General features: G+C 40.0%; 1 protein-coding gene across 7 annotated transcripts in view; it reads right to left on the minus strand.

Annotated features, from left to right (window-relative positions):
• Positions 1-12,080, minus strand: part of TBCK (TBC1 domain containing kinase) — a 241,420-nt gene that overhangs the window by 93,529 nt on the left and 135,811 nt on the right. The window contains exon 24 of one of the 7 annotated variants that reach the window (XM_015450722.4): positions 9,024-11,623. The exons of the other annotated variants lie outside the window; for them this stretch is intronic. Within the exon in view, the coding sequence (XP_015306208.3) occupies positions 11,612-11,623 (12 nt within the window). The 3' untranslated portion in view covers positions 9,024-11,611. Of the gene's footprint in view, positions 1-9,023; positions 11,624-12,080 lie in introns of those variants that run through there. 7 annotated transcript variants of the gene reach the window in all.

A 12,080-nucleotide genomic window follows, 5' to 3' on the forward strand; every position in this document is an offset into this window, starting at 1 on the left:
TTCTCTTTTTTTGTTGTGTCTCTGCCAGGCTTTGGTATCAGGATGATGTTGGCCTCATAAAATGAGTTAGGGAGGATTCCCTCTTTTTCTATTGATTGGAATAGTTTCAGAAGGAATGGTACCAACTCCTCCTTGTACCTCTGGTAGAATTCAGCTGTGAATCCATCTGGTCCTGGACTTTTTTTGGTTGGTAGGCTATTAATTATTGCCTCAATTTCAGAGCCTGCTATTGGTCTATTCAGGGATTCAACTTCTTCCTGGTTTAGTCTTGGAAGAGTGTAAGTTTCCAGGAAATTATCCATTTCTTCTAGATTTTCCAGTTTATTTGCGTAGAGGTGTTTATAGTATTCTCTGATGGTAGTTTGTATTTCTGTGGGGTCGGTGGTGATATCCCCTTTATCATTTTTAATTGCGTCGATTTGATTCTTCTCTCTTTTCTTCTTTATTAGTCTTGCTAGTGGTCTGTCAATTTTGTTGATCTTTTCAAAAAACCAACTCCTGGATTCATTGATTTTTTGGAGAGTTTTTTGTGTCTCTATCTCTTTCAGTTCTGCTCTGATCTTAGTTATTTCTAGCCTTCTGCTAGCTTTCGAATGTGTTTGCTCTTGCTTCTCTAGTTCTTTTAATTGTGATGTTAGAGTGTCAATTTTAGATCTTTCCTGCTTTCTCTTGTGGGCATTTAGTGCTATAAATTTCCCTCTACACACTGCTTTAAGTGTGTCCCAGAGATTCTGGTATGTTGTATCTCTGTTCTCATTGGTTTCAAAGAACATCTTTATTTCTGCCTTCATTTCGTTTTGTACCCAGTAGTCATTCAGGAGCAGGTTGTTCAGTTTCCATGTAGTTGAGTGGTTTTGATTGAGTTTCTTAGTCCTGAGTTCTAGTTTGATTGCACTGTGGTCTGAGAGACAGTTTGTTATAATTTCTGTTCTTGTACATTTGCTGAGGAGTGCTTTACTTCCAATTACGTGGTCGATTTTGGAGTAAGTACGATGTGGTGCTGAGAAGAATGTATATTCTGTTGATTTGGGGTGGAGAGTTCTATAGATGTCTATTAGGTCTGCTTGCTGCAGAGATGAGTTCAATTCCTGGATATCCTTGTTAACTTTCTGTCTCGTTGATCTGTCTAATGTTGACAGTGGAGTGTTGAAGTCTCCCATTATTATTGTATGGGAGTCTAAGTCTCTTTGTAAGTCTCTAAGGACTTGCTTTATGAATCTGGGTGCTCCTGTATTGGGTGCATATATATTTAGGATAGTTAGCTCTTCCTGTTGAATTGATCCCTTTACCATTATGTAATGGCCTTCTTTGTCTCTTTTGATCTTTGATGGTTTAAAGTCTGTTTTATCAGAGACTAGTATTGCAACCCCCGCTTTTTTTTGTTCTCCATTTGCTTGGTAAATCTTCCTCCATCCCTTTATTTTGAGCCTATGTATGTCTCTGCGTGTGAGATGGGTCTCCTGAATACAGCAGACTGATGGGTCTTGACTCTTTATCCAGTTTGCCAGTCTGTGTCTTTTAATTGGAGCATTTAGTCCATTTACATTTAAGGTTAAGATTGTTATGTGTGAACTTGATCCTGCCATTATGATATTAACTGGTTATTTTGCTCGTTAGTTGATGCAGTTTCTTCCTAGCCTCGATGGTCTTTACATTTTGGCATGTTTTTGCAATGGCTGGTACCGGTTGTTCCTTTCCATGTTTAGTGCTTCCTTCAGGGTCTCTTGTAAGGCAGGCCTAGTGGTGACAAAATCTCTAAGCATTTGCTTATCTGTAAAGGATTTTTTTTCTCCTTCACTTATGAAACTTAGTTTGGCTGGATATGAAATTCTGGTTTTAAAATTCTTTTCTTTAAGAATGTTGAATATTGGCCCCCACTCTCTTCTGGCTTGGAGAGTTTCTGCTGAGAGATCTGCTGTTAGTCTGATGGGCTTCCCTTTGTGGGTAACCCGACCTTTCTCTCTGGCTGCCCTTAAGATTTTTTCCTTCATTTCAACTTTGGTGAATCTGGCAATTATGTGTCTTGGAGTTGCTCTTCTCGAGGAGTATCTTTGTGGCGTTCTCTGTATTTCCTGGATTTGAATGTTGGCCTGCCCTACTAGGTTGGGGAAGTTCTCCTGGATGATATCCTGAAGAGTGTTTTCCAACTTGGTTCCATTTTCCCCCTCACTTTCAGGTACCCCAATCAGACGTAGATTTGGTCTTTTTACATAATCCCATACTTCTTGCAGGCTTTGTTCATTTCTTTTTCTTCTTTTTTCTTTTGGTTTCTCTTCTCGCTTCATTTCATTCATTTGATCCTCAATCGCAGATACTCTTTCTTCCAGTTGATCGAGTCGGTTACTGAAGCTTGTGTATTTGTCACATATTTCTCGTGTCATGGTTTTCATCTCTTTCATTTCGTTTATGACCTTCTCTGCATTAATTACTCTAGCCATCAATTCTTCCACTTTTTTTTCAAGATTTTTAGTTTCTTTGCGCTGGGTACGTAATTCCTACTTTAGCTCTGAGAAATTTGATGGACTGAAGCCTTCTTCTCTCATCTCGTCAAAGTCATTCTCCGTCCAGCTTTGATCCGTTGCTGGCGATGAGCTGCGCTCCTTTGCCGGGGGAGATGCGCTCTTATTTTTTGAATTTCCAGCTTTTCTGCCCTGCTTTTTCCCCATCTTTGTGGTTTTATCTGCCTCTGGTCTTTGATGATGGTGATGTACTGATGGGGTTTTGGTGTAGGTGTCCTTCCTGTTTGATAGTTTTCCTTCTAACAGTCAAGGACCCTCAGCTGTAGGTCTGTTGGAGATTGCTTGAGGTCCACTCCAGACCCTGTTTGCCTGGGTATCAGCAGCAGAGGCTGCAGAAGATAGAATATTTCTGAACAGCGAGTGTACCTGTCTGATTCTTGCTTTGGAAGCTTCCTCTCAGGGGTGTACTCCACCCTGTGAGGTGTGGGGTGTCAGACTGCCCCTAGTGTGGGATGTCTCCCAGTTAGGCTACTCAGGGGTCAGGGACCCACTTGAGCAGGCAGTCTGTCCCTTCTCAGATCTCAACCTCCGTGTTGGGAGATCCACTGCTCTCTTCAAAGCTGTCAGACAGAGTCGTTTGCGTCTGCAGAGGTTTCGGCTGTGTTTGTTATTGCCCTGTCCCCAGAGGTGGAGTCTACAGAGACAGGCAGGTTTCCTTGAGCTGCTGTGAGCTCCACCCAGTTCGAGCTTCCCAGCAGCTTTGTTTACCTACTTAAGCCTCAGCAATGGCGGGCGCCCCTCCCCCAGCCTCGCTGCTGCCTTGCCAGTAGATCACAGACTGCTGTGCTAGCAATGAGGGAGGCTCCGTGGGTGTGGGACCCTCCCGGCCAGGTGTGGGATATGATCTCCTGGTGTGCCTGTTTGCTTAAAGCGCAGTATTGGGGTGGGAGTTACCCGATTTTCCTGGTGTTGTGTGTCTCAGTTCCCCTGGCTAGGAAAAGGGACTCCCTTCCCCCTTGCGCTTCCCAGGTGAGGCAATGCCTCGCCCTGCTTCAGCTCTCGCTGGTCGGGCTGCAACAGCTGACCAGCACCGATCGTCCGGCACTCCCCAGTGAGATGAACCCAGTACCTCAGTTGAAAATGCAGAAATCACCGGTCTTCTGTGTCGCTCGCGCTGGGAGTTGGAGACTGGAGCTGCTCCTATTCGGCCATCTTCTGTCCAGGTGACTGTATATTTTCAAATAGCCTGTCTTCAAGCTCACTAACTCCTTCTGCTTGATCCATTCTATTAAAGGACTGTGATGCATTCTTCAGTATGCCAATTGTACTTTTTCAAGTATAGAATTTCTGCTTGTTTCTCTTTAATTATTTCAATCTCTTTATGAAATTTATCTGGTAGAATTCTGAATTCCTTCTCTGCATCATCTTGAATTTCTTTGAGTTTCCTAAAACAGCTAGTTTGAATTTCAAGTCTGAAAGGTCACATATCTCCGTTTCTCCAGGATTAGTCCCAGGTGGCTTATTTAGTTCATTAAGTGAGGTCATGCTTTCCTGGATGGTCGTAATATGTGTGGATGTTCATCTGTGTCTGGATATTGAAGAGTTAGGTATTTATAGTCTTCACAGTCTGGGCTAATTTGATTCTGTATTTCCTGGAAGGCTTTTCAGGTACTCAGAAGACTTGAGTGTTGTGATCTAAGCTATATCTGTATTAGTGGATACCCCAAATCCAGTAACACTATTGTTCTTGCAGACTTGTAGAGGTACTGCATTGATGGTCTTGGATAAGATCCAGAATTCTCTGCAGAGAGTGTTGTTCTTTTCCCTTACTTTCTCCTAAAAAAAATAGAGCCTCTTTCTCTCTATTCTGAGCCACCTGGAGCTTGGGGTGGGGTGACACAAGCACCTTTGTGGCCACCACCACTGGTACTGCATTGAATCAGACTGAAAGCCAGCATAGCACTGGGTTTCACCCAAGGCCTGCTGTCATAACTACTATCTGGCTACTGCCTGTGTTCACTCAAGGTCCTGGGACTGTACAATCATTAGGTGGTAAAGTCAGCCAGGATTTTTCCTTCCCTTCAGGGCACAAGTTCCTCCAGGCAGGTCCAGAGGTGCCATCTGCGAGCCAGGGACTTGAGTCAAAAACCTTAGAAGTGTGCCTAGTGTTCTACTGTACTGTGGCTAACCTGGCACTCAAATCATGAGACACAGTATTTCCCACTCTTCCCTCCCCTTTCCATAGGCAGAGGGGCCTCACCCCATGACCACCACCACAAACCCGTGGAGAGTACTGCTGGGCTACTGCTGATGTCCTCTTAAGGCTCAAGAGCTCTTCATTGAGCTTGTGGTGAATGCTGCCTGGCCTGGGACTCACTCTTCAGTGTAGTTTCCTTTTGGCCCATGGCAGGTCCAGAAATGCTGTCCAAGAGCCAAGTCCTGGAACTGGGGGCCACAAGAACCTGCTTGGTGCTCTACTGCCCTGTGGCTGAGTTGGTACTTAAGGTATAAGACAAAGCTCCCCTTACTTTTCCCTCTGATTTTCTCAATCATAAGGAATCTCTCCCCATAGCCACCATAGCTAGTAAGGTGCTGAGTTTCACCTGAAGCCAGCAAGTCTCAGAGTGGCATATTAGCTGGATATTGCTACTGGTTATTCAGGGCCCAAGGGTACTTTATTCAGTAGTTGATGGGTCCTGCTAGAACTGAGTCTTTCCCTTCAAGGCAGCAGGTTCCCTTCTGGCCCAGGCTGTGTCTAGAAATGTGTAGGAGCTAGGTCCTGGAAAGGGGGCTTCATAACTCTGACTGGTATTCTGTCCTTATGTGGATGAACTGGTTTCCAAGATGTAAGGCAGAGACCTCTTTATTCTCCCTCCTCTCCTTAAGTGGAAGGAAGGTGTCTATTTTGGAGCTCCATGTGCTGTGCAGCCTTTCCTGGAGAGGCTAATATAAATAAATTCTTATTTATATTTAATCCATTTTTTAGACTTCAGCTAGAGATAGAAAATCTAACTAGATCTAGTACTAACAGGGAAATTGAATCAGTAATAAAAAATCTCCTAAGAAAGAAAAGTCCTGGACCTAATGGCTTAATTGGTAAATTCTACCAAACATCTAAAGAACACAAATCCTTCTCAAACTTTTCTAAAAAGCTGAAGAGGATAGAATACTTCCTAACTGATTGTATAAGGCCAGCATTACCCTGATTCCAAAGCCATACAAAGACACTACAGAAAGGGAATACTAAAGACAAATGTCCCTTATGAATATGGAAACAACAATCTTCAACAAAATAGTAGCAAACCAAATTCAAAAGCATATTAAAATTATATAGCATGATCAATTGGGATTCATTCCTAGAATGCAAGGATGTTTAATCACAGGAAAATCAATCCATATGATACATTACATTAACAGAATGGAGAGAGAGAGAAAAAACACACACACACATTATCATCTAGACTGATGCCAAAAAAAGACAAAATCAAACACCCTTTTGTGATAAAAACACTTAATAACTAGGAATAGAAGGAAAGTTCCTCAACACAATAAAAATCATATATGAAAAACCCACAGCAAACATGCTCAATGGTGAAAGGCTGAGAGCTTTTCCTCTGACATAATGAATAAACAAGGATGTCTGCTTTTGGGATGTATTTTCAACATAGTACTGGAAGTCGTAGCTGGAGAAATTAGGCAAGAAAAAGAAAAGCCATCCATTGAAAAGTAAGAAGTAAATGATCTGTTTGCAGATGATATGATCTTATATATAAAAAATACCTTAAAGATTAGTTCTAACACTGTTAGAACTAATAATGGAGTTCAACAAAGTAGCAGGATAGAGAAAAAAACAGATAAAAAATCATTTGTATTCTATATACTAACAATGAACAATCAGAAAAGGAATTAATGAAGACAATTTGATTTATAGTAGCATCAAAAAGAATAAAATACTTAGGAATTGGCCGGGCGCGGTGGCTCAAGCCTGTAATCCTAGCTCTTTGGGAGGCCGAGACGGGCGGATCACGAGGTCAGGAGATCAAGACCATCCTGGCTAACACGGTGAAACCCCGTCTCTACTAAAAATACAAAAAATTAGCCGGGCGAGGTGGCGGGCGCCTGTAGTCCCAGCTACACGGGAGGCTGAGGCAGGAGAATGGCGTAAACCCGGGAGGCGGAGCTTGCAGTGAGCTGAGATCCGGCCACTGCACTCCAGCCCGGGCGACAGAGCGAGACTCCGTCTCAAAAAAAAAAAAAAAAAAAAAAAAAAAAATACTTAGGAATTAACCAGGGAAGTGAAAGACTTGTGCAACGAAAACAACAAAAGAATGCTGCAAGAAATTTAGAAAGACATGAATAAATGAAAACACAAGCCACGTTCATGGATTGAAAGATATAATACTGTTAAGATATCAATACTACTCAAAGCCACCTACAGATTCAATACATCCTTATCAAAACACTAATGATGTTTTTAGTAGAAATAGAAAAATCTATTCCAAAATTCATATGGAATCTCAAGAGACTCAAAATAGACAAAACAATCTTGAAAAAAAAAAAAAGAACAAAGCCAGAAGACTCAGACTTCCTGATTTCAAAGCTTATTTCAAAACTACTGTAATGAAAACAGGATGATACTGGCATAAAGGCAGACAGACATATAGACCAATAGACTAGAGCCAAAAATAAACCCTCTTATAAATGGTCAAATAAGTTCTGAGAAGGGTGGCTAAGACCATTCAGTGGGGTAAAGGACAGACTTGTTAGCAGATGTTTCTGGAAAAACTGTATATCCCCATGCAAAAGAATGAAGCTGAATCCTCACCTAATAACATGTACAAAAATTAAATCAAAATCAATAAGACTTAAATGTATGGCCCAAAACTGTAAGACCCTTAGAAGAAAACATAGGGCAAAAGCTTCATGATACTGGAGTTGGCACTTGATTTCTAGGAGATGACACCAAAGCCCTAGGTAACACAGAAAAAAATAGTCAAATTGAACTTTGTGAAATAAAATATTTTGTGCATCAAAAGACACTGAACAGAGTAAAGCGGCAACCCACAGAATGAAACAAAATATTTGCAAATCATATATTTAATATGAGAATAATATCGAGAATATACAGAGAACTCCTAAAACTCAACAAAAAAAGAAACAACTCAAGGGCATTTCTCCAGAGAAGATATACAAATGGCTAAGAAGTACATGAAAAGATGCTCACTATCACTAATCATTAGGGAAATATAAATCAAAACTACAATGAGATTCCACTTAACATTTATTATTTAAAAAAAAAAAGAAGAAAGAAAAAAAAATCAAAACAGAAAAGTGCTGGCAAGTTTCAGAAGAAACTGAAACCAACCCTTGCACACTGTTGGTAAAAATGTAAACTGATATAGCTGCTGTAGAAAACAGTATGGCAGTTCCTCAAAACACTAAAGATCCTGAAATTCCACTTTTGGATATATGCCAAAAAGAACTGAAACCAGAATCTTGAAGAGATATTTATACACCCATGTTCATAGCAGCATTGTTTACAATTGCTAAAATGTGGGAGCAACTCAAGTGTCCACTGATTAATGAATGGATAAACAAAATATGGTATACATACACAATGGATATTACTTAGCCTTAAGAAGAAAAAAAAATTCTGACCAAAACTATATGATTCCAACTCTGTGAGGTACTTAGAGTAGTCAAAACCATAGAGATAGAAGTAGAATTGTGGTTGTGGAGAGGAGGGGAGAATAAGAAATTACTATGGGATGGGTTGAGAGGTGCAGTTTTACAAGATGAAAAGAGTTATGCAGATAGATGGTGGTGATGATTGCACATTACGAATGTATTTAATATCAATGAACTGTACACTTAAAATGGTTAAGGTGGTAAATTTTATGTTATGTGCATTTTTATCACAATAAAAAATTAGGCAAGATCCCTACAAACACACATAAATGCATATATATTTAACTTAAAAGGGTTTGCACATATTCAGAAATCTATATAAACTATACTAGAGCAATCAGTATTAGAATTCATGGAGAACAAGCTAAAAACACAAAGGCTCAGGGTCTATCCTTTAAACAAAGAGTGGCCTCATTTTTTCTTAGCTTTCCTGGAGAGGCTAATATACAGCAACATTCGCAAACCACTGTTTTATAAATGATTTTGCGGACAGACCAAGGAGTGAGGGTCAGGGCAGAAAGAAAGAAGTAAAAGGAAATAGGAGAAAGTGTCTGACCCAGTCCAATAATTGTAATGTGTTGTAAACTGAGGAGACATTATTAACTTAGCTATTTGCATTTGAGGTATACAAATAATAGTATTAGTACCACAATAACATTTCTGTACCAAGGAATGGTTTGCAGCTTGTTAACCAGAATTAGGTGTTTGTGTGTGTGTGTGTGTGTGTGTGTGTGTGTGTCTGTGTGTGTGTGCATAAGACTTTCAAGACATTGCTAAGCAAAAAAAGAGAGAAGAGAAGAGAAGTTTAGGCTGGAGCTAAAAACTGTAAGACATGGTAACTGTAAGATGCAAATATGAAGCATGAAACAATACAAATGCTATGATTCCATTTATTTAAAAGTTAGATTACATGTTTCCATCCCAGCCACTCCCAAATCTCATGTCCTCACATTTCAAACCACAGTCACACTTTTCTACAGTCCCCCAAAGCCTTATTTCAGGATTAACTCAAAAGTCCACAGTCCAAAGTCTCATCCAAGACAAGGCAAGTCCCTTCTACCTATGAGACTGTAAAGTCAAAAGCAAGTTAGTTACCTCCTAGACACAATGGGGGTATAGGCAATAGAAAAATATACACATTTCAAATGGGAGAAATTGGCCCAAACAAACATGCTACAGGCCTCACACAAGTCTGAAATTCAGTGGGGTAGCCAAATCTTAAAGCTCCAAAGTGATCTCTCTTGACTTCATGTCACACATCCAGGTCATGATGATGCAAGAGGTGGGCACCCACAGCCTTGGGCAGCTCTACCCCTGTGGTTTTGCAAGATACAGCCCCACTTTCCATTGCTTTCATAGGATGGTGTTGACTGTGTGCAGCTTTTCCAGATGCATAGTGCAAGCTGTTGGTGGATCTACCATTCTGAGGTCTGGAAGACAGTGGCCCTCTTCTCACTGCTCCACTAGGCAGTGCACCAGGGACTCTGTGTGGGAGTTCTGACCCAACATTTCCCTTCTGCACTGGCCTATCAGAGGTTCTCCATTAGGGCTCTACCCCTCCAGCAAACTTCTGCCTGGATATCCAGGCATTTCCATACATCCTCTGAAATGTAGGTGGAGGTTCTCAAACCTCAATTCTTGACTTCTATGTGACAGGCCAAACACCATATGGGACACTGCAAGACTTAGGGTTTGCACCCTTTGAAGCAAGGGTCTGAGCTGTGCCTTGGCCCCTTTTAGCCACAGCCAAAGCTGAAGTCACTGGGATACAGGGGACCATGTTCTGACACTGCACAGAGTAGCAGCAGCCTAGGAAACCATTTTTTCTGTCCTACGCCTCCAGGCCTATGATGGGAGACCTGCTGTGAAGGTCTCTGACATGCCCTGGAAACATTTTCCCCATTGTTTTGGTGATTACCATTTGGCTCCTCATTACTTATGCAAATGTCTGCAGTTGGCTTGAATTTCTCCTCAGGAAATGGGTTTTTCTTTTCTTCACATCATCAGGTTGCAAATTTTCCAAACTTTTATGGTCTGCTTCCTCTTGGACACTTTGCCACTTGGAAATTTGTTCTGCCAGATACCATAAATCATCTCTCTCAAGTTCAAAGTTTCACATATTTCTAGGGCGGGGCAAAATGCTGCCAGTCTCTTTGCTAAAGCATAGCAAGCGTGACCTTTACTCCAGTTCCCAAAAAGTTCCTCATCTCCATCTGAGACCATCTCATCCTGGACTTCATTGTCCATATCACTATCAGCATTTTGGTCAAAGCCATTCAACAAGTCTCTAGGGAGTTCCAAGCTTTCCCACATCTGCCTGTCTTCTGAGGATTCCAAGTCTCTAGGAAGCTCCACATTTTCCCACATTTTCATGTTTATTCTGAGCCCTTGAAACTGTTCCAACCTCTGCCTGTTACCCAGCTCCAAAATCACTTCCACATTTTCGGTATCCTTACAGCAGCACCCAACTAACTCTACCAGTACCAATTTAATATATTAGTTTGTTCTCATACTGTAATGAAGACATACCCCAAACTGGGTAATTTATAAAGGAAAGACGTTTCACAGTTCAGCATGGCTTGGCAGGTTTCAGGAAACTTACAATCATGGTAGAATGGAAAGCAAACATGTCCTTCTTTACATGGTGGCAAGAAAGAGAATGAGAGCCAAGCAAAGGGGGAAGTCCATCAGAAAACCATCAGCTCTTATGAGAACTCATTCACTATTACGAAAACAGTATGGGGGAAACTGCCCCTATTATTCAATTACTCTACCTGGTCCTGCCCTTGACACATGGGAATTACTACAATTCAAAATCAGACTTTGGATGGGAACACAGTCAAACCATATCAATTTCTGTCTAGGAATTTGTTTGCTTTCTCCTTCTTTACACTTGGAATATAGAAAGAAAAAAATCATATTTTAATCCAGTAAATCAAGGTCTTTCGATATCCTATCCCCAAATCTAACTATCCCTTATTTTCTTATGTTGGATTATTATTATTATTATTATTTGCTTATTTTTTGGGCCAATGGTAGAATAAGATTATACATTACTACGGAAAAACAAATTTCAAAAGATATTATTTTCTATAAAATGTCTTCTACTTAACTTCCAGAGGACTGACACACTTTACCCTTATATGTAGTTGCCAGGGTTTGTAGTCTTAATCTTTCACTGAAATTGTGCCTATCATAATGGCTCCAAAATTGCTTATAGAATATTAGATAATGGCAGAAGAATGGAACCAGTAAAAAGAATGGATGCAAAGCTAATCTTTTTGTTTTCAATGCATCTATTGCTCTAAATAATTTCAGCAGTGTTTAGTTCTCCTTTAGGTTAACATTTTACTCTCAATATGTTAGCAAAAAAAGGATACATAATTGTACTCTTCCTTGTCCTTACTGTAAAAATATTTCTTCTTATTTAAGAGTAGGTATATAGATGATTGCATGAGTATATATTAATATATTTTCTAGAGAAATAGAGAAAAATTTAAAAATGCTTGAAAAGCCAAGTGTACAGTAGGATATGATATATATTAATATATACATTTCAATAAATAAGAGTGAAAAACATATTTACAGTACTGATATAATGGCAATTTACAAGTTAACTTGTATTAAGTAAGGTTTCTGAATCTCTTTACATCTAAAATAGGGATAAAACATCTCAGAGATTTGTTTAGGGGCAGATAAAATAACGTACCTGGGTACCTGAAAATCATAAAGCACTGTGGTGTTATTTTTAAACTGTTCAAAATCTAAAAAGTAGTGTTGTTATTTTTGAGATTAAACTTTGTAGACTGACATTTATATTTGAATTTTGGAAACTATTTGAACCAAAAGTATAAAAATGTGCTTTAAATAAGATTTTATCTACAGTAAACTCATGTTTAATCTACACTGAAAGCATACCTTATAAACTGAAGG

The sequence above is a fragment of the Macaca fascicularis genome, chromosome 5 (assembly GCF_037993035.2).
Source record: "Macaca fascicularis isolate 582-1 chromosome 5, T2T-MFA8v1.1".
NCBI classification, from domain to species: domain Eukaryota; kingdom Metazoa; phylum Chordata; class Mammalia; order Primates; family Cercopithecidae; genus Macaca; species Macaca fascicularis.